Source organism: Geotrypetes seraphini, chromosome 9 (genome assembly GCF_902459505.1).
Source record: "Geotrypetes seraphini chromosome 9, aGeoSer1.1, whole genome shotgun sequence".
Classification (NCBI taxonomy): Eukaryota; Metazoa; Chordata; class Amphibia; order Gymnophiona; family Dermophiidae; genus Geotrypetes; species Geotrypetes seraphini.
Window position 1 is genome coordinate 56101627 of NC_047092.1, and position 23640 is coordinate 56125266.

General features: G+C 43.8%; 1 protein-coding gene across 4 annotated transcripts in view; it reads right to left on the bottom strand.

The window, feature by feature from the left end:
• Window positions 1-4435: 4435 nt before the first annotated feature.
• The window catches only part of LSMEM1 (leucine rich single-pass membrane protein 1), a 45223-nt gene continuing 26018 nt past the window's right edge, over window positions 4436-23640 (bottom strand). For all 4 annotated transcript variants that reach the window (XM_033959598.1, XM_033959596.1, XM_033959599.1 and 1 more), the window contains exons 3-4: window positions 11722-11862; window positions 4436-6134 (exon numbers count right to left, since the gene is read on the bottom strand). In XM_033959598.1, coding sequence (XP_033815489.1) covers window positions 6013-6134; window positions 11722-11862 — 263 coding nt within the window. In that variant the 3' untranslated portion in view covers window positions 4436-6012. The remainder of the gene's footprint in view (window positions 6135-11721; window positions 11863-23640) is intronic.

Genomic DNA, 23640 nt, shown 5'->3' on the forward strand with positions numbered 1-23640 from the left:
ACAACACTAAGGCAATGTATTGGCCACTGTTGTCACAATCACTCAATGCAAACTCTTCAGAATTACGGACAATAGATCACTTATCTTATAGTCACCAACAAAGAGTAAGATTCACTACCACACATAATCGGCATGGCAGCTGACATCGTAAGTGATCTGTAGAAGTGCAGCACAATAGCTGAAACTACACAATAATGACATTTGCATTAACAAGATAGGTATAGACTCCCAATACTCCTTCTCCCCAGCATTCCCTGCCTCTCAGTGCTGATTTCTGCATTAAGGGCCATACTCTATATATGGACGCCCAAAAAATCAGCACTGACTAGAAAGATGCTTAGCGCGATTCTATGAAAGGAAAGTGCACCTCATAGAATGATAGACATCATAACATTTAGGAACAGTGGCATAGTAAGGGGGGATGAGGAGGGCTGTCCGTCCCAGACACTATGTTGGTGGGGGCACTGACACCCCTCCTCCTCTCCGCCCCCCCCCTGCCTCTTCTCATTCCTCCCTCCACACGCACACCTCCCTCCCTTCCCCATACTTCTAGTTGAAGTTGTTGCTTGTGGCAGTCAACAACAACGTGCTCTTCGCGACCCTATCCCGCCGATGTCACTTCCAGGTGCCTCACATAGGAAGTGATGTCAGAGGGAGAGCTGATGGAGTCGCGAGGAGCACATTGTTGACTGCTGCGAGCAACAACTTCAATTAGAGGTATGGATAAAGGGAAGGGGGCACGCGTGGCATGCAGGATCGGGGAAGGAGTGGGGGGTGCACACGGCAGGCGGGAGTGAGGGGGCAGAGAGGAGGGTGTGGGAGGGGCGCCTATCACCCTCACTATGCCACTGTTTAGGAACAATCAATTAGGTCAACGAAAGCCAGGTCTAAATCCCTGCACCTAACGTGTGTGCACATTGGTCATATTCTATAACAGCGCGCATACATTCTAGGAATGCTCACGATCTACACATGCTCCTCTCCTGGGCATGCCCCCTTTTCAGATTCACACACTAGAACTGGTGCACAGCACTTTATAGAATATGTCACCTATTTGTGGGCATAACTTTTAATTAGTGCCAGTAATGAGATAATTGCCCACTATCGACACCAATTAGGCTTATTACACAATTAAGTTGTGCGTGCAAATCGACTGTGCATAGTGATTTGTGCACAGAACATAAGGCGTCATAAACAAATTTGGGGGATAACTGTTTAACATACCTATCAACACACACTAAGGGGTCCTTTTATAAAGCTGTGGTAAAAATTGGCCTTAGAAACCCTTATTTAGGTATTTCCTGCGCACCAAAGCCATTTTTACCACAGCCGTAAAAACACAAAAAAACTTTTTTTTTTCCACATTAACGGCCATACATTACTGTTACCATTAGTGCATAGCCATTTTCAAAACTTTCCACAGGAGCACTTGCTGCTACCTACTTCGATAACAGTAAAGACTCCTGTGTTATCTGGTGCTAATGTGATAATAATATAGATGCACTATCAGGGATCTCAAAGTCCCTCCTTCAGGGTCGCAATCCAGTCGGGTTTTCAGGATTTCCCCAATGAATATGCATTGAAAGCAGTGCATGCACATAGATCTCATGCATATTCATTGGGGAAATCCTGAAAACCCGACTGGAATGCGGCCCTCAAGGAGGGACTTTGAGATCCCTGCGACTAACTGATTTGTGCAGAAGCGCTCACTCTCCACATCTGACACACCCCTCAAAAACATGACAATAAACTTATTTAGCGCATACAAATGCCAAAAATATCACCTGGCACTTTAACGCATCCCACATCAATGCATTTCTTTTTTTTTTTTTTACTGCATTAAGCGCATGTTAGCACCTATTGCAGCTTAATAAAAGGACCCTGTAAGTTCATAGGAACTCTATGAGCGTCAAGAGCAGCGCGGAGCATTCAGCAAGGAGCATCCTGCGCTAACAACCACTATCGCGGTCTAGTAAAAGGGGGGAGGGGTTACTGCATTAGCTTTTAATGCAGTGCTATATTGTTAGTATGGATTAATTAATATGTTAAACAGCTAACGTAGCTTACTAAAAAGGCCCTTTAATGCAATAATTGTTTAATTGGCACTAAGTATATGTAATAACTAGATGGAAACAAAATTTTCTAGTACAGTCTGTAATTTACTTTGTGCTTTTTCCTCTTAAACAGTAACACACATTTTGTAACAGCTCCTTTAGGTGGTGAAAAATGAATAATAAAGGCATAGCTCAGAACAGGCATTTTTAAACATTGAAACAGAAGAACTCAGAGTACTGATCTATATGAAATAAAATCTCCCACTGCTACTGAACAAAATGTTTTATTTAGTGTGTGATAGAGCTTTAGCTTCTGACAACATAATGGGCCTAGCAGGGAAGTACTCAATTCTTATGATAGCTCAAGACCTGCCTATGTTCCCTCTAAGCTGAGCATATGAGCAATCGCTCATACGTGGTCACTCACAAAAATGTTTCAAATCTGGCAAATTGTTGGTTTTTAGAACTTATTGCTCACATGAGAAACAAGTCACACGCACCTAGCCAGTCCTTAGAGAGAGCATTGCCGATGACACACCTGAGTTGTGCAAGCCTTAAGGACCATATTCTATGTATGGCGCCTCAAAAATTGGCGCAGACCAGAACAGCGCTTAGTGTGATTCTACAAGGTGACTGTACCTTTTATAGAATCGTGCTTAGCCCTAGTGTGCAACATATAACTTAGGCACAAGCATTTAGACCAGCTAAACCCGGGCCTAAATGCCTGCGCTTAAGTTGTGCACACATTGGGCATATTCTATAACAGTGTCCCGCAAATTTTCTCGAGCCGCAGCACGCTAAATGTAGAGGCTGCGGCTCAAGGCATCTGGAAGTCCCCGAACGTCGCTGTGATGACATACGCACATGCCCGAAGGCCCTCCGGACAGGCCCTGAGATGCCAGAAGGGGGTGCCAGCAGGGAAGGAGAGGCACTAGCACCAGCTGATTGTTTACAGGACGTGCCTCTTGCCATGAGAGAAATGTCCTGTAGGCAGTAGTTGGCACCAGTGCCTCTCTTCCTCCTGAAATCTCAGGAGGCACACTAGTGTGCCATGGCACACAGTTTGAGATACACTGTTCTATAACAATACACCTAACTTGATGTTCAAACAATGGCATAGCAAAAAGGGTGCGGGGGGTCCGCCCTGGGTGTCGTCCTCCTAAGGTTGTGGCACCCATCCTTCTCTCCACCACCCCCACCCCGCTCTTTTCCTTGCCACACCCGTGCACTCCATGCCTTCCCTGTACCTTTTTTACTTCCCATGTGCGAGGTTGCTGCCCTTGTCGGCATCGGCGCTCTCTCTGACAACACTTCAGGGACCTGTGTCTAGGAAGTGACATCAAAGGGCGAGCGGACACTGACGTGGGCATGCTGTTTACGCCGGAGAAGTTAAAAAGGTACAGGGAATGGGAAACATAGAAACATGATGGCAGATAAAGGCCAAATGGCCCATCTAGTCTACCCATCTGCAGCATCCACTATCTCCTCCTTTCCCTATTGCATCCACTATCTCCTCCTTTCCCTATTGGCTAAGGCTTTTAACATTTGTACCTCCTCTTCCTATAGGCTAGGCTCTTTGCACCTGTATTGTGAGGTCATAGAGCTGCCCATCCGCAGTAACCATTATCTCTTTCTCTCTCTCTGAGAGATCCCACGTGCCTATCCCAGGCCCTTTTGAATTCAGACACAGTCTCTGTCTCCACTACCTCTTCTGGGAGACTGTTCCATGCATCTACCACCCTTTCTGTAAAAAAAGTATTTCCTCAGATTGCTCCTGAGCCTATCACCTCTTAACTTCATCCTATGCTCTCTATTGCAGTTTCTTTTCAAATGAAAAAGACTCAACTCATGCGCATTACATTAAATAGGTATTTGAACGTCTCTATCATATCTCCCCTCTCATGCCTTTCCTCTAAAGTATACAGATTGAGATCTTTAAGTCTGTCCCCATACACCTTATGACAAAGACCACGCACCATTTTAGTAGCCTTCCTCTGGATCGACTTCATCCTTTTTAGATGTTTTTGAAGGTGCGGTCTCCAGAATTGTACACAATATACTAAATGAGGTCTCACCAAAGTCTTATTCAGGGGCATCAATACCTCCTTTTTCCTACTAGCCATACCTCTTCCTATGCATTCTAGCATCCTTCTAGCTTTCGCCATTACCTTTTCAACTTGTTTGGCCACCTTAAGATCATCACATACCATCCTACCCAAGTCCCACTCTTCTGTCATGCACATAAGTTCTTCACCCCCCTAAACTGTACCGTTCCCTCGTGTTTTTGCAGCCCAAAAAAAATGACCTTGCATTTCTTAGCATTAAATTTCAGACCATTCTTCAAGCTTCGCCAGGTCTTTCTTCATGTTATTCACACCATCTGGCTTGTCTACTTTATTGAAGATTTTGGTATCATCTGCAAAGAGGCAAATCTTACCGGACAACCCTTCAGCAATATCATTTATAAAAATGTTAAAAAGCACAGGCCTAAGAAAAGGGCAGGGGAGTGGCACCACCACCCCAGACGCCTTTCACCCTTACTACGTCACAGTGTTTAGCATCTGGGACAACTAGAGGACCTATCTAAGAAACTCTTCAAATATATTCCATCAAGGTCACTGTGCTTTTCTCAAAAAGATCATTTCCAACTACCTGGTCTTAAAGAGGTCAAACTTTCATTCACCAGCAGTAGAGCCTTTTCCTATGCTGGACCTGCACTTTAGAATTTTTTATTTGACAATTTTTATAGTGATCTTTCATATTCAGCTTTTTGCAAATTAATTAAGACAATTCTATTTCAGCAATATTATGGGTCGATGATCATTGACTCTGGGTAACATTAGTCATTTTAATACATGCCCTGTAGTTTCTGGTATATACATTTGTACCTTTAGCCTTGATGTTTCTTGTAATTGTTATGAAATTTTTGTATTGTGTGCTATATCAAAATGAATAAACCTAATCCAAGCGAGGAATGCCCCTGATCTGCTCCAGCTATGTCCCCTTTTCAAATTACGCATTGCAACTGGAACATAATTTTTACAGAATCACACTTTCTGAGTTGTGCCTGCAACTTTAATTAGTCCCAATTAGCACCAATGACAAGGTGTTAAATGCCAAATATTAGTGCTGATTAGCCCAATTAATCAAATTGTACACATATATCGGCTATGCACACCGATGTACATGCACAGCTTTGGGCACCATATACATAATTTGGGGGTAAGTCTATATCACATATGATCATTTGACTTTAGTGACTAAAACATTCATACCGCTACTCTGTAACACAAAGCAAAATTAATTTGCTAAATATTTATACAGCCAAAGCCTCCATGCTCTCATTAAAGGTGACAAAGCAAAGCCTAAACTGTTAATATATCTAGGGATCATCAATTCAGGTTTGAACCCAGTCCCATTCCATAGTTTGTTTTCCTGTAGCAGTAAATAAACACCACAGCCTGACATGTCAAGCCATTCTAATAAAGCAACCTATGTGGATTTACTCAGTTTTCTATACCGTTCTCCCAAGGGAGCTCAGAACAGTTTTACATGAATTTATTCAAGTACCCAAGCATTTTTCCCTATCTGTCCCAGTGGGATCCCAATCTAATGTACATGGGGCTCTGGGGGGATTAAGTGACTTGTCCAGGGTCACAAGGATCAGTGTGGGTTTGAGTGAGGTGCTGAGGCTGTAGCTTTAACCACTACACCACACTCAATCCAGACTCACTGCATGCACTTAGAATATTTATTGATTGAAAATGATATTTATTGATATTTATTTGTTAATTAAATGATAATTATTTTTCCTGTCCGTGTTTCAAAGCTTGGGCAGGGTCTTGGTCTTCAAAAGGGTTTTCTCCTGGTCTGTATCTTTGTACACAACCCTAAGGGAACAAGAACCTTGTTCATGGAGGTTTGCAATTGATGTTGAAGGATAACGGAAGCCTTCCTTTCATACTCCTGTTTGATTGAAGAATTTTAACAGGGCACTGTTCATTTCATAAAGCTCCTCAATGTCCTTTCCTCCAGATATTACTTTCTTGTATACTTCATCCATCTTGTCTCTTGTCTGAACTATAAATAGAAAATATCATATGTCAAGTAGATAACAAATCAAACCTTCACCATGTAACAAGGCCAGGGGTCACATGAAAGGCAGAAAGGCTGGCTAAAATAGAGAATAAAAAGCAAGAGAACTTGCATTTGTTACATGGTGATCACATATTGAGGAAATTCTCTATATCAGTGTTTTTCAACCGCTGTTCCGCGGCACACTAGTGTGCCGCGAGATGTTGCCTGGTGTGCCATACAATCAGGGCCGCCATCAGGGCAGTACCACCAGTCCTGCATTCAGGGGCCCGGAGCTGACAGGGGGCCCGGGCTCCCCCAGGGTCCTAGGCCACAGTCTAGGGAGAGGGGCGGTCCACCCCACGTGGACAGGAGAGAGCTGGAGGGGGACCCGCGGAGTTCAATACATCCCGAGCCGCGAGGCTGGTCTTCTGTTCCTGCCTGCCCTGCAGCTAACATATAGCCGATCGCAAGAGTTCCCCGATGTCAGCGCTGATGTCGGAGGGAGGGCTTAAGCAAAGCCTGCCCTCCGACGTCAGCGCTGACGTCGGAGAATACTTCCGTTCGGCTATTTGTGCGCGGCAGGGCAGGCAGGAAGCAGAAGACAAGCCTCGCGGCTTGAGCTTCATTTTGCTGAGAAAGTTGCAAAGATGGGCTGGGAGGCAAACACGGAACACAAAAGGGGGGAGGGAGTGCGTTTTGGACACAAGGCATGAACTTGGGAGAGAGGAAGGGAGGGAAAGAGATGCTGAGGTGGGGGAGGGAATGGGTTTTTGGACACAGAAGGCATGGACTTGGGAGAGAGGAAGGGAGGGAAAGAGATGCTGAGGTGGGGAAGGGAATGCGTTTTTGGACACTGAAGAAATGGACTTGGGAGAGAGGAAGGGAGGGAAAGAGATGCTGAGGTGGGGGAGGGAATGAGTGTTTGGACACAGAAGGCATGGACTTTGGAGAGAAGAAGGGAGGGAAAGAGATGGTTGTGTACACGGGGAATAGAAGAAAGGAGAATTTTTGGTCATAGGGAGGGAGTGAGGTACAGATAGTGGCATACCAGGGTGGGGGGGCGGTCTGCCCTACCCCGGGTTTACATCCCAAGGGGGTGCACAGCTGGCCACCCTCCAGTGTTGTCCCTAGGCCGGCAAACTGCGGCTATTTAGCCACTTGAGTGCCACCGCCGCCATCGGAACAGGCCGGTGCCAAGTTCTCCCTGCTTTTCCCTTTGGGGCCGGCCAACTCTCGCCACTCGCGTCAATTCTGACATCGGAGAGGATGTTCTGGGCCAGCCAATCGCTGCCTGGCTGGCCTAAAACGTCCTCTCCGATGTTAGAATTGACGACGGGTGGCGAGAGTTGGTCGGCCCCGCGGGGAAGAGAAGCAGGGAGAACTTGGCGCCGGCCTATTCCCGATGGCGGCGGTGGCACTCAAGTGAATTACTTTATATATAGTCAATATAGGCACAGAGTTAAATTTTTTAACATTTTCTAATGGTGGTGTGCCTCGTGATTTTTTTCATGAAACAAGTGTGCCTTTGCCCAAAAAAGGTTGAAAAACACTGCTCTATATGATGTCCAAAAAATCAGCACGGAAAAACTGCTTAGCGCTATTCTTTAACCGTGCCTAAAGTTAGCCTTTAAAAACACCTTTTTGAAGCTCCTGTTAACTCTTAAATCCCATTTCCCCCTGTTCACAGCCTTAGTGATTTCACCTTGTTTGTTATTAGAAATAAATTTTCCAGAGCTTCTTATTTGTCTTGTCTATGTTGTAAGCTCTTAGGAATAAAAGCTATTCCTTATATGAGCACTGTGTACCTGTATATATTGTAGTGCTAAACAGAGTAAAGAGGATGGGACTTGATGTACTGCTTTTTCTGTGTGGTTACAATTAAAGTGGTTTACATATTTTAAATATGTACTTATTTTGTACCTTTGGCAATGAAGTGTTACGTGGCTTGCTCAGAGTCACAAGGAGCTACAGTGGGAATTGAACTCATAACCTCAGTGTGTTGGGGCTGTTGCTGTAACCACTAGGGCCTAGATGCACTAGAAGATCAGAAAGACCATGTGGGTCTCTCCGATCCGATTTTTTGGCCAATTCAAAAAGAGCTATTGATGCACTATAAAGATTGCATTCAAATGATTCATGCTGAGGTTTGTCATAATCCCCGTCTCTCCGACTGATTGATGGTTGTGAGAGCGACTCTTGCACATGTGCTGAGCCTGTAGGGAAAGCCCGCACAGCTGTTCGGGGCAGGAAACCTTTTTTTTTTTAATGGGCACAAATGCAACCTGTATAGAATCCAGCTGATAGGAAAAAGGCAGTCTGTTATTACATTCAGAAACATTTTCCAGATAGTGCCTCTGAATATCCTGGTCAGCAGCACTGATTGAGATGCTTTTATCTGGATAAGTGCTTTTGAATATTGACCTATAAGGGTCCTTTTTGTTACCTTAGCATTTGAAATACCATATTTTTCGCTCCATAAGACACACCTGACCATAAGACGCACCCTAGATTTAGAGGAGGAAAACAAGAAAAAAAACATTCTGAACCAAATTCTCCCTGCCAGGCTCTGCACCCTGTCCCCTCTCCCTGTCACGCTCTGCACCCTGTCCCCCCCTTTGGTGGTCTAGTGGTAGGCAGGGACAGGGCACAGATGGCAAGGCAGATGACTTTTTAAAATATGTAATGTCACCTCAGTAAAAACTATAGAAAAATAGACAAACATAGTGCAAAATATAGACATCGGATATAAATTATCAAAACTGACACATTCTGATCACTAAATTGAAAATAAAATCATTTTTCCAACTTTGTTGTCTGCTGATTTCTTTCTTTCTTTCCTTCCTCAGGCCCAACAATTGTCCCTTCTTCCCTCCCTCCTTCCTATGTCCTCCTCAATGCCTTCCAGCCTTTGTCCTTTCCTCACCCCTTTGTCTGGTGATTTCTTTCTTTCTTTCCTTCCTCAGGCCCAAAAATTGTCCCTTCCTCCGTCCTATGTCCCCCTCAGTGCCTTCCAGCCTTTGTCCTCTTCCTCACCCCGTTGTCTGGTGATTTCTTTCTTTCTTTCCTTCCTGAAGCCCAAAAATTGTCCCTTCCTCCCTCCCTCCTATGTTCCCCTCACTGCTTTCCAGCCTTTGTCCTCTCCCCCCCCTTCAACTCAGGCCCAACAATTGTCCCTTCCTCCCTCCCTCCTATGTTTTCCTCACTACCTTCCAGCCTTTGTCCTCTTTCCCCCCCCCCAACTCAGGCCCAACAGTTGTCCATTCCTCTCTCCCTCCCATGTTCCCCACATTGCCTTCCAGCCTTTGTACTCTTCCCCCCCCCAACTCAGGCCCAACAATTGTCCCTTCTATCCTCCCTCCTATGTTTCCCTCACTGCCTTCCAGCCTCTGTCCTCTTCCGCCCCCCTCCCTCAAAGCCTGCCCGCCTGCCCGCTGGTTTTAATTGTCTCCTGCTGCTGCCGCTGTGAGGACACATCCACGAAGCAGCAGTGGTGGTGGGGGGAACTCCTGGCTAAAGCAGTGGGTTGAACTCGTCAGTGCGACACCGAGAGCAACCCAAGGAATGAGCGACGAGCCAGCGGTGCTTCACTCCCTACGAATAGAACAAATTGCTGGGAAGAGCCAGGTGGGTGTCTGACATCAGAATTGATGTCGGGGCTAAGGCTTCTGGGCTGGCAGCGTGCAATCGCTGCACCCGCCTGGCCCTTCCCTTCCTCTACTTGCAGCGAGTGACACAGCGGGCGAGGGGCAGGTGCCGGTCTAAATAAGGTAACAGGCAGGGGGATTGGGTATTCGCTCCATAGGATGCATCCTTTTTTCCACCCACTTTTTTTGGGAAAAAAGTGCGTCTTATGGAGCGAAAAATACGGTAGATCTATTTATGTCCTTTTTTACCCAGCACTCCCAAGTTACCCAGTTTTTGGAGGAAGACTTTTTGAACAATCTTGGTTGTAAACTTATATCCCATACTTGTGTGGTATTTGATTCTGCCCCTTGTTATCAGTGCTGCAGGACCCATAATGCATCAGGATGAAGCTGTCAAAAATCTAGAACTGGGTAACTTTGAAGCTCTGCTTACCTTTGAATTTTCTTTCCTTCTGGATCTTATCACCAGAAAAAGAAAATTTGAACATGTGACACCACTTTTAAAATCAACACACTGGCTACCAGTGTGTTATTGATTTACTTATAAAATATTGCTTTTGGTATACAAAACTCATCAACCACGAGCCCTCCCCCCGTACCTAAACAATCCCCTACATACCCTCCACTTACAATAAAATATTCTTACTATACTCTCTTCCAGACAAATAACTTATGACTCAACTCACAAAACTATCATCTCAGCAGTCGGACCCACCTTATGAACTCTCTCTCCAATGAACTTAGACAGGAATCTAACCAAGACCACTTTAAGACTACGCTCAAGACATTTCTTTTCAAGGACACTTTTACTTAGCCCTCACCTTCTTTAGAAATTTGTAAATGATACATTAATTTGGATATGTTTAAAGTGCCCTGGGAAGAGGTTGGCACAATACCAATGCTCTGACCTCAATTTCATATATTTTCATGTTAGCTTTATGGCTACTATTAATTGTTTTGGATTGTAAGCAGCCATGAAGGTTTTCCCTAGGTGTCGGGGTAGTAAAATTTTAATAAACTTAGATCTTTATAAAGTTAAACTGACTGCCCTGTTGTTTCCGGTTTACTCCTCTCTTTCCCTCTCTCTCTCTCTCTCTCTCTCTCTCTCCCTCTCTCTCTCTCTCTCAAGATGTCAAATGTTTAAGTGTGTCAGTAATCAGCTCTGGTCTGGAGAGAACAGTTGATAAAATCTTTCCTACTCATTTTTATTTAGGGAATTATATTTATATGCTTCAGACTGCTGTAGGCAGTATACTGTCTCATCACTGGGAAGAAAATTCTAAACACTATTGTGACACTTCAATAAATATGAAACAATTGGCCTCTTCCCTGGAAAGCAAGGGAAAAACAACACTTGTGAAATAAAGTCCTTCAGCAAAATGTGAGCATGGAATCAAAGCATGTTCAGTGCATTTTGCAACCACCCACAATTCTATAAACTGAAATGACTGTACCTAGGTTTTATGATAAATTACAGATTGTTTAATGTCTATCTAAGGTTCGGGCAGTCAGTCCATGACTGTGTGAAGGTGATAAAATGGGTTGGAAAGTTAAACTTGAAGCAGAGGTTGCGTTCCCAGCCTTGGACACTGTAGATAAGTTGGCTCCACAGTCGCTATTCAGTCTACTGTAGTTTCATGTATTCCAGTGGAATTGTAGGTCACATGGTAGTACAGGGAATTTTCAGCCAAGGCCCAAGTCATATCCAGGCATCCAGGATTTCAAGATATGGACAATGAGCATGCATGTGATAGATATGATTCACTGCTTTCATTGCATGCAAACCTCTTTCATTCATTGTCAATGTGAACTTGTAGCTTGAAAACTTGACTGGCTCTAGAGAGCCCCCCAGGACAGGTCTGAGAACCACTACACTAAGGTATTTTTCTTTGTGGTCTAAGCATGCTTGAATTCTGTCATCATGTTGGTTCCTTTGTTTTACTTACTTATTTGGAATACTGCAAATGATGCAAGTGCCAAACTAAGAACCAAAGCAGTGATGAAGAGCAGAAAGCAGATATATTGACTTTTTTTGCTTTGTTCTATCGGCAGAATAGACTCATCGGCCCTCATTCCTTCTTGGGTATCTAAGAAAAACAAATAACAAATAATCTCAGGTTTAGCACTTTACCAATCAGTGATATAACAACTGTGTTTCACTGTGAGTACCATATTTTTGTACATATTAGTTGTGGTTAATATTCATTTTTACATTTTAACAAGACCGTTCACAGCTAATATATGGGTGCAGTTTATATATATTCCTGTTTATTTAATTGTGTAGTGAACCATACAATGTAAAGTCTTAACCTAAGAATGAAGCAAAACACAGTAACACAGTTTAAACACGTGGAGGGGCATAATTTAAAAAAATGTCTAAGTCCCCTTTTGGCATAAGGCCTTAAACGTTGAAAATAAAAGCAGGGAAAATGTCCATTATCAAAAAAAACATCCAAAAGGAGGTTTTTTAAAAAAAATAATGGCCTGCCTCTACGTTCAGCTGTTTAAACGCCCAGACCACCACTACATCTAATCTATACCATATAATCAACCTAAAAAAAGCCTTAGCCCCAAACATCGAAAACAAGGGCTTTTAGGCAAAGGAGGAGCCAGTCCTTTGCCTAAAAGCTGGATTCTGTAACTGGTGTCTGTCAAAAACAATACCAGTTACAGAATCCACCCCCCCCCCCCCGGCAACATCGGGGCAAGAGGGAGTCCAAGCCCTCTTGCCCCAAAGCACCCCCGACCTCCCCGACTACAATTGGGGCAAGAGAGAACCCAAGCCCTCTTGCCTCATAAGAACATAAGAACATAAGTAGTCGCCTCCGCCGGGGCAGACCAGAGGTCCATCCCGCCCAGCGGTCCGCTCACGCGGCGGCCCATCAGGCATATTGCCTGAGCAGCGGTCCCTGACTAATTTTATACCTACCTCTACACTTATCTCTAAACCTTCCACTGCTCTTATCTGTACCCCTCAATCCCTTTGTCCTCCAGGAACCTATCCAGGTCTTCCTTGAAACCCTGTACTGTGCTATTTCCTATCACGGCCTCCGGAAGGGTGTTCCATGTGTCCACCACCCTCTGTGTGAAAAATAATTTCCTTGCGTTTGTTCTAAACCTGTCCCCCTTCAATTTCATCGAGTGACCCCTTGTTCTTGTGGTTTCTTTCAAATTGAAAAATCTGTCCTTGTCAACCTTTTCGATGCCCCTCAGGATCTTGAAGGTCTCTATCATATCTCCTCTGAGTCTCTGCTTTTCCAGGGAGAACAGCCCCAACTTCTTCAGTCTGTCAGTGTATGTAAGGTTTTCCATACCCTTAATCAGTTTAGTTGCTCTTCTCTGGACTCCCTCAAGCATTGCCATGTCCTTTTTGAGGTACGGTGACCAGTACTGTACACAGTATTCCAGATGCGGGCGCACCATAGCCCGGTACAGTGGCAGGATCCCCAACCCCCCCCTGCCGAGTCCAATGGGGCCAGGAGGGAGCCCAAGCCTCCTTGCCCTGCGTTTTCCAACTCCCCTCCCCCCCATGATCCGGCCAGGGGGGAGCCCAAGCCCTCCTGGCCACGTGACCACCACCCCATACAAGATCGGGCAGGAGGGAGCCCAACCTCTCCTGCCCAGGTGGATCCACTACCCCCCACCCCCACTAAAATATGGGCAGGAGGGATCCCAAGCCCTCCTGCCCTCGACTCAACCCCCCCATGACTGCCCCTCTGAACCCCCGATCGGCACCCCCCGCTGACCCACGACCCCCCCTGCCCATGTGCTTAAGGCCCCGCCCACAGGAGGAGCCTAAGGCTCCTGGGCTTATTCTGGTTGGCCCAGGTGCCTCAGACCCCACCTGTGGGCAGGGTTTGAGCCTCCTGGGCCAATCCAGCCCCATTCCTGAGCTGGCTGGCCTGCCGGATGGGCGGGCTTGGCACCCATTTTTCCAGCCAACGCTTTCAAGGTATGGGAGTGGGATTGGGGGTGGGGGGGTCGTGGGTCGGTGGGGGGGCCAATCGGGAGTTCGGGGGTGGTCGTGGGGCAATTGAGTCAAGGGCAGGAGGGCCTGGGATCCCTCCTGCCCGTATTTTAGTGGGGGTGGGGGGTAGGAGGTCCACCTGGGCAGGAGGGGTTGGGCTCCCTCCTACCCGATCTTGTAGGGGGTGGGGGGTCACGTGGCCAGGAGGGCTTGGGCTCCCTCCTGGCCTGATCGTGGAGAGAGGGGGGTTGGAAATTGCAGGGCCAGGAGGGCTTGGGCTCCCTCATGGCCCCATCAGACTCGGCGGGGGGGGGGGGGTTTGGGGATCGCGAGGCAAAAAGTCTTGGGCTCCCTCTTGCCCCAATCATAGTTGGGGAGGTCGGGGGTGCTGCGGGTCAAGAGTGCTTGGACTCCCTTTTGCCCCGATGTCATCAGGGAGGTTGGGGATCACGGGGCAAGAGGGCTTGGGCTCCCTCTTGCCCCGATGCCGGGGGGGGTGATGTATCATGGCAGGAGAGATTGGCCATCTCCCGTGCCGCAATGTGATCACTCCTCTACACGAACTGCCCCACCCGTGGCACGAGAGTTTGGGTATTTCTCCTGCCTCGAGTCGCGGCAGTTCGGATAGAGGGGTGATTGCATCGCAGTAGGTGAGATGAGGCATCTCTCCTGAAGCGATGGTTGCGGTGGGGGGGGTAGGTTGCCGGGCTGCTGAACTGATTGCGCCAGCCGCCATCAGCTCAGCGGCCCCTTTTTCAGCATTTATACCTGTTTTGACTTGGTCTAAGTCAAAACATATAAGTGCCGACTAGGCAACCTGTCAAATGTTTTGGTTATACATGTTGTAAGCCTAGGTGTAGGTCGGCCCACCTCCCGCCCACCGCCCGCCCTTTCCCCTCCTCTAAAAATGCCTCTTTTCGCTGTATGCGTTTAGAGGCAGGGGAAAGGCCTAAGCTAGTTTTAGATACGTCTAAAACCAGCTTTGATCATGGGTACTTGGACCATCAGGCTTTTTGATCATCCAAGTAGCCATTCAGGCCACTTTTTAGACGTTTTTTTTTATTATGAGTCCCTTATTGTAAAATATAATTATGTAAATTACTTTAAAAAAGTGTCATAATGTGAATTCAGTGTTTTGATTTTTATCATTATCATCACAAGACAAAAATCCTTCGAAATGTTCAGAAACGTCCAAATCCATTAAATGTTTCATCGGAAACTTTTCTACTTGATCAGTTTCTTGCAACAATCCCTCTTCTGAATTATACTCTGATTTTTCCAGCAAAGGTGGATTATCATAAACAAGAATCTGCACCTTTTTGAACCCGTTAACCATTGTTCCAGCCTTGTTGGCGTCCCATGCAGCCAACACTTATTGCACCACTTCAGCATAAGTTCACACCACTGTTTCCCAGAAAGAGTTGACATCCATCATTCCCACTCCTTTTTAACAAGTGTCTTAAATGGATAGCAATATCTATAAGCTGAAGTTTACAAGTGAGGTCCCCCAGGTATCATGGCATTATAAGCACCAAGATAATATCTTGGAAGTCAGGACTTCCATATGGAAATCTGTAGCAAAAATATTTACTAACTGAAACAAAGGAAATAAATTCCAGAGTGATTAAGGGTCTGTTTTGGAAGTGAAACAGGGTTTTGTTTTTTTTTAGCACTTGGTGATATGTTTCTAAACATGCTCTTTTTTTCTGGCATATACAGCCAATGAGATGATCCTCTGTTTAGACAGCGAAGGCTGCCATCTATGCTTGTTGAGTCTATGAGGCTGCTTTAAGTAATTTTTCAGTGTATAGGTGGTTCCTGCAGCAGAAACAGGTACTGGTATTGTAATATTATTGTTTTCACACTACATTGAAGAGTGTGAACCCCTCTTTTTCATAGTACTTCTAAAAAATTTTTTTAATTCTATACAAGTTATCATACAAGTAATCCAAACACATCCAGATCTTATAAAGTATAATGCCCTCTAAAGCATTAAGGGCATTGAGAAACTGTGGATCCAGGATCTTAGAAAAGCTGGATCAGTGTATGACACAGTTGAATTATGATGAGTAACCTTCATGCGGACAGGATTTAAAAAAAGGCCATACTGGGCTCCTATGTCCTTTAAATCCTGGCAAAGATTCAGAAATTCCATGCGTTTGGACACAGTTGTAGGCGATAGCTCAGGTACTATGATGATTTTTTTCCCTTGAAAAATCGAAGAAGCTTTAGTCTTGGCCGCCATCAAAATCTGCAGAGCATGTGGGTAGCGCAGCAATTTAGCAATTATAGTGCCTGGATGTTTGGCGCCATTAACAGGTTTTGATGGAGTATGGTGGGCCTTTTCAAATTTGAGTGTAGGGGCAAATTCGATACCTAGAAACTTTGGAACCCAGATCAGCAGAAAAGATGTTAAGTCATTGCCTTCAGCACACTCAGGTATTCCCAGAATACATATGTTGTTGCACCTACTTCGGTTTGATAAGTCTTCAAAGCTGTCTTACAATTTAGTAATGTTGTCGGTATTAGCAGTGATTTTTGGGACCATTTCCTCTAGTTTAGATGTTCTGTATGGGAGTAAAGTCATTATTTGTTGAGAGGTCAATAACTGGGCATGAATGCCCTCCAGTTTGTCCCGCATATCTCTGGAGATAGCCATGTGATTGTTTAGAAGTTCTTTAATTGATTTAAGCTCTGACATTATGTTTTCTTCAGTAAGCATGGAAGGATCCGGCCTTCCTGTCTTCTCTGGTGATGGTGGGTTTAACGTGAGTCTTTTTGAGGTGGAAGGGAGAGTAAAATTAGCCTCTGATTTGCTTTTCTTCATCCTCAAGACGCAGACATACTATTTAGATATATATATCTGATGAATATGAGAGACGGCCGTTCAGAAAGGAAACCGTTTTTCAGAGGAACGGCAGGAGTTGATGTCCGCACCAAGAAACTGTGACCATAGCTAGGCTACAACCTTTTAATGAGCTTTCTTAACCAAATGTGCCTTTAATTGTTATTGAAATGAGACTAGATTGGAAGTGAGCCATAATTCTAAAGGCAACGATTGACCCAGTTACATAGAAAACTGAAGAATGTTACTGTTCCCGCCTAATCTGCAAAAAAGATGGCACATCTAATAAACATTTGTTTGAGGAATGACGTGGTCTCAAAGGGCAATAGATCCTTAATAATGATGCAGCTGGGAAGGTGCATCATCATGTAATGCCCGATGTGCATGTGTCAAAATTTTGAGCTGTGTTCTAGACATTTCCTTTAACCTTGCAGTGAAGCTGAGGAATACAATCAAAATGACAACAACTACTTTAAAACCCCTTTTACAAAACTGTAGTGTGGATTTTAGCACCGGCCACAGCAGTAACAGCTCCAACATGCAAAGAATTCCTATGAGCATCAGAGCTGTTACTGCCATGGCCGGCACTAAAATCCATGCCACAGTTTTGTAAAAGTGGGGTTAGTTTCTCTGTGATTTTAGAAAATCTGTGACATCCCCTCATTAGGTATCAACATGTTCATACTAGGGAGCCTTTCTGTTTTGATCACTCTGACCCTTAATTACTAAATTTTAGCTTGTAATAACAGCATTATTGTGCATTACCTGCCACAAAGCTCATTATATATAATAACACTGTTATCACACACAAAAGGTTAGATTCAGCAAATGGTGCCCATAATTAGGTGCTGGGTTATTACATATTGAGTGTTAATTCTATGAAAGCAGTTCTACATGGAACTATCTTTATAGAATACTAGCTTAAGTCATTTTTGCACCTAACTTTAGACAAGAGCTTTTATGCCTGCCAAAGGCTGACGTAAATGCTCGTCCCTAATTACTTATGATTCACAGTTTATAGGTATTCAAATCATTTTCATACTCAGTGCATTAAACTTACATACTTTGTGCTTGTTACAGAGAATGAATCTTGAAACAGCTTTCTGGTGAAACATGATGTCATGTTGGGAGTTCCCCTTTGAAGCAGCTATTTAAGATGAATTACTAAATTAAAAGTATATATATTAAGAAAAAGTTTTTTTAAAGTTTAAAATAAGCTATTGAAAGGACTGTTGAAGATATTTGGCTATAAACTATGAGTCATAAGTTGTGTTGTATTGACGTATAGTGGCTCTCACAGGATATAGTATACTGATTTATTATTTACTGTGTCCCTGATTACTGAAGGGTACAGAAACGGAAGCATTCTATAACTCTGCACCTAAATCCTGGAAATTCCTATGCCCTGCCCTTGCCACTCCCTTTTCCACACTCCCTTTGGAGTTGCACATAAGAGAAGTTAGACACTCAGATCCTGATTCTATAAACAGCATCTAACTCCTAGAACATAGAAACATAGAAACATAGAAAATGACGGCAGAAAAGGGCCACGGCCCATCTAGTCTGCCCTCACTAATGGCCCACCCCCTAACTACCTCCATGAAGAGATCCCACATGCCAATCCCATCTTTTCTTAAAATCTGGCACACTACTGGCCTCAATTACCTGTTGTGGAAGATTATTCCAGCGGTCAACCACCCTTTCGGTGAAGAAATATTTTCTGGTGTTGCCATGAAATTTCCCACCTCTGATTTTCAATGGATGCCCTCTTGTTGCCGTGGGTCCTTTAAGGAAAATGAGATCCTCTTCCACCTCGATACAGCCCGTGACATATATGAACGTCTCGATCATGTCTACCCTCTCTCTGCGTTCCTCAAGTGAGTACAGCTGCAACTTACCCAGTCGTTCCTCATATGGGAGATCCTTGAGTCCTGAGACCATCCTGGTGGCCATTAGCTGAACCGACTCAACTCTCCGCACATCTTTTTGATAATGCGGCCTCCAGAATTGTACACAGTATTCCAGATGGGGTCTCACCATGGATCTGTACAACGGCATTATGACCTCGGGCTTACGGCTGATGAAACTTCTATGGATACAGCCCATGATTTGTCTAGCCCTGGATGAAGCTTTCTCCACTTGATTGGCAGTCTTCATGTATTCGCTAATAATCACCCCCAAGTCACGTTCTGCTACAGTCCTTGCTAGGATTTCACCATTTAGGGTGTAAGTCCTGCATGGATTTTTGCCGCCAAGGTGCATGATCTTGCATTTTTTGGCATTGAAACTTAATTGCCAAGTCTTTGACCAATGCTCCAGCAGGAGCATCATACTGTCGGGCATTGAGCTTTTGTTGGGCACTGTGCTTTCATCTGTTGTGCGGTTGCCTACTATGTTGCATAGTTTGGCATCATCGACGAATAATGTAATTTTACCTCGAAGCCCCTCAGCCAAGTCTCTTACGAAGATGTTAAATAGGATCGGGCCCAAGACCGAGCCCTGCGGCACTCCGCTGATCACCTCCATCGTATCGGAGAGGGTACCGTTTACCACTACCCTCTGAAGTCTACCTCTAAGCCAGTCCCTAACCCATGCGGTTAATGTTTCACCCAGTCCCATCGAACCCATCTTGCTCAATAACCTGCGGTGTGGGACACTATCAAATGCTTTGCTGAAGTCCAAGTACACGACGTCCAGGGACTCCCCTATATCCAGCTTTCTTGTTACTCAGTCAAAGAAGCTGATCAGATTTGATTGGCAGGACCTTCCCTTCGTAAAACCATGTTCATGGGCGCCCTTCAGCGCGGTTCTCAATCAGCCACTAGGCACCATTTATAGAATCACTTCTAAAGCTACTTAAGCATTCTTAGACACCAGTAGGGACTGAATCCTTAGACGCGCTGCCATTTAGGTCAGGGTTTCGTGGCCTAAATGAGTGCACCTAAGTTAATCCATGCCCAAACTCTGCCCCAGATCGACCTTGAATCAATCCCTAACCCTGCCTACTTGCCTGTAGGTACCTCAGTATCGATACCTATCTCAAAGTGGTAGGTGCCTACCAAGCAGGCACTTACCGGCATTTCAATGATCAGAGCTGATTAAGCCAATTAGAAAAATTTAAGTTAGGTGCCTAGATCGGTTAGACCTGCTGATCTAGTTGCCTAATTATAGATGTATTTTATAGAATCAGGGCCCCTGTTAATAGAATAAGAATGTAAGTACCATGTGCAACTACCAATTAGTACTAATTAGTGTTTGTTAATGCCAATTAGTACTAATTAGTGTTTGTTAAATGCCATCTATTGGTACTTATCTTCAATTACGTGCCAATCTAGTACTAATGAACTAATTATATTACATGCGTAACTGATCCTATTCTATAACTGGGCATGCATTTGTTTATTTTTATTTATTTATTTAAAAACATTTATAACCCGCCTATCTACAAATCTAGGCGCGAAACAATAAACATACAAAATAAACAACTAACAAATGACAAAATACAAAAATAAAACATATCAACAATATCATAAAAACCTCCTAAAATATCTAAGCATCATTGCACAATTACAAAATATATCTTCAAAACAGTTCAGTGCTAATACAGTCACAAACTGCATGCATTTGCATGCACAACCTTAGGAACTATTTATAGAATTTGGGGTAGATGTTAGCAAATAAGAACCTCTGAGCTCTCCAAGCAATTAATTTTTTTTAAGAAGGGGGAGACAGATGATGTAGCTCCTTTCTGGTTCCACCATTCTCCCATACCAACTGCCAGAATGTTTTTGAATGTCAATTATATTACATTACATTACATTAGGGATTTCTATTCTGCCATTACCTTGCAGTTCAAGGCGGATTACAAAATAATTATCCTAGATGTATTACAACAAGAACTTACAAAAAAAAAAAAAAATTGGTCATTTTAAAAAAGAGTAAGAAATGGGTAAGGTTATTTGTTTGGGGTAGTTGGCTTTAGTGAGAGGTGGAGTTTGAGACTTGCGGTATTATTTCTTTTTTCAGAGTTTTCTTGAAGAGTATGGTCTTTATTTCTTTTCTAAAAGTCTTATAGTCGAGGGATGCCATCAGTAGATTGGTGATTTGGTTGTCTAGTTTGGCTGCTTGAGTGGCCAGGAGGCCATCATATAGTTTTTTCCGTTTGACCTCCTTAATTGGGGGGTATGAGAATGGGGTGTGAGTTTTCCTATGTCTGGTTGCGGTGTTGTGGATGAGGCGGTTATTCAGGTAGTTTGGACTGTCTCCGTATAAAGTCTTAAATAGTAGGCAGTAGAATTTAAATTGTATTCTTTCTGGGATCGGAAGCCAGTGCGATTGGAGATATGCTTCTGTGATGTGATCATGTTTCTTTAATGAGTAGATGAGTCTTAGTGCTGTGTTTTGGATAGTTTGTAGTTGTTTTGTTATGGTTGTAGGGCATGGGAGGTAGAGGATATTACAGTAGTCAAGTAGGCCTAGTATTAAGGACTGAACTATGAGCTGGAATTGAGTTTTCTCGAAGAATTTTCAAACTTGTCTTAAGTTTCTCATGACTAAGAATGACTTTTGTATTGTTTTATTGATTTGCGGTTGCATGGTGCAGCATCTGTCGATAGTTATTCCTAGCAGTTTTAGGGTGGTTTGTATGGGGTAGTTGATTGCATTGATTTCAATGTTGGTTATGGTTGGTATTTTGCTGTTTTCTAGGAGGATGAATTTAGTTTTTTCTGGGTTCAATTTCAGTTTGTGATCTTTCATCCAGGTTGCTATTGATTTTATTGTTTGGTATATTGTGTTCGTCATGGAGAGTTCAGGTTGATCGAAGGGTATGAGAATGGTAATGTCATCGGCATAGCTGTAGGAGGTTATGCCTTGTTTGTCCATGTGAGAGTTGAGGGAGGCTGTATAGATATTGAAGAGAGTCGGGGATAGAGGGGATCCTTGGGGAACTCCGCAGGGGTTTGACTGAGGTTCAGATTTTTGTTTGTCTGATTTTACTCTATAGGTTCTTGATTTAAGGAATCCTTCAAACCATGTGTATACTTTATTTGTGATACCTATTGTATCCAGGATTTGTAGTAGAATGTTATGGTCCACCAAGTCGAATGCAGTGGTAAGGTCTAGTTGTATGAGCATCATTTTTTTTCCTGTGCTGAGATGTTGTCTGGCTGTGTCCAAGAGAGATCCTAGTAGTGTTTCTGTGCTGAAGTTGTTTCTGAAGCCGGATTGTGTGGGATGGAGTATGTTATGGTTTTCTAGGTAATTGGAGAGGAATTTGGCAACTAGTCCTTCTATTATTTTGACGTAGAGTGGAATAGAGGCAATGGGTCTGTAGTTGGCTGTTTGGTCTATCGGTCCTTTGGGGTCTTTGAGGATCGGGGTGATGATGATTTCGCTGAGGTTGGTAGGGTAGTGGCCGTTTATTAGCGAGATTTGTATCCAGTTTAGAAGAAGAGCGCAGAATTTTGTGCTGGATGTTTTTAGGAGATATGGTGGACAGTTGTTGAGGTCACAGGATGCATGGCTGTATTTTTTGTAGTATTTGTTGAATTTGGGCCATTGTATGTTGGGGAATTGAGACCATATTCTATTTGCTGCAGTAGAATCTCTATCTATGGGGAGAATTGTGAATTTGTTAGGATGGGTAGAGGTGTCATTGAGGGTAGCTCTTGCATTGGTAATTTTATTTTGGAAGTGTTCTGCTAATAGAGTGGCTGAGGGGGGGTAGTATTGTTAGTGGTCAGGTAGGGTTTGGTGTCGGTTAGGGTTTTTAGAATTTGGAATAGTTTTTTGGTGTCTTGAGTTTCAGTGCCTATTAGGTTGGTGTAGTGTGCTTTTTTCTTGTCCTTTAATTGTGATTTGTATTGTTTGTTGATTTTTTTCCAGGCGGATTTTGTATGATCCGAGTTCGATTTTCTCCATTTTTTCTCTAGTCATCTACATTGTCTTTTGAGTTGTAGCAGTTCGGAGTCGAACCATTTATCTGATCTCCTGCTGTGTCTGGATTTGGTTAGCAATGGGGCTAAATCATCAAGGGTGTTGGAGCAAAGTCTTTCCCAATGTAAGATGAAGTCCTCGGGGTTGTTTTCTAGAATAGTTTCATCTATTTTAGACCAGAATATGGAGGGTTCAATGTGTTTGCGTGAGGTGTATGTTACTTTATTGAGTTTTGTTATAGTTTTTTGGTTGTTTTTGGTCCAGTTGATGTTGAAAGTATAGGTGTAGTGGTCTGACCAGATGGATCTGGACCATGTTCCGTTAGATGTATGAATTTCTGTTAAGGATGGTTGGTGGGTCATGAAGGCTGCAATATCCAGTTGGTGGCCTTTTTCATGAGTTGTTTGTGGATTTAGCATTTGGAAGGATAAGGCTTTGAGAAATGAGAGAAAGTTGTCTACTTGTTTGGATGACTGATCATCTAGGTGTAGATTTAGGTCTCCTAGGAGTAGGTTGTAGGTTGCTATTAGTGAGTTTTGGTATATGAAGTCTTCCACTTCGGTTCTTGCTAAAGACCAGTTTCCCGGTGCTATGTAGCAGAGCATGCAGTTTAGTGTGTCTTTTAGTGTGGTGCTTGAGAGTTGGCAAGCTAAAAGGTCCATGTACGGGTTAGATGTTTTCTCAATTATATTAAGGTTTAGATCTTGTTTGATTAAGATTGCTAGGCCTCCGCCTCTTGTTTTCTCTGCAGACCACTGTAATTTTGTATCCTTGTGGGCAGACTTCAGTTATTCTGGGGTCTGAGTCGGAGGTTAGCCAGGTTTCTGTGAGGAAAAGACAGACCAGGTTTTCTTGTGTTATCCAGGTTTTTATAAGCTCTGTTTTTGGACCTAGCGCTCTGATATTTAAGTAGGCGCATTTGAGTGTGGATATCTCTGTGTGATAGTTGTGGGTTGTGTTTGGATATATAAGTGATTTGGTGTGCCGGTGTGGTTTAGTCTTAGTGTGTGTTGGTCTTCTTCCCCATGTTGTGGTAATGGAGTGTAGAGTGTTAGATTGTAGGTTTGAGTTTCTGTCACTTGATGTTCTCCTATTTTGGAAGAGAGATTTATTTAT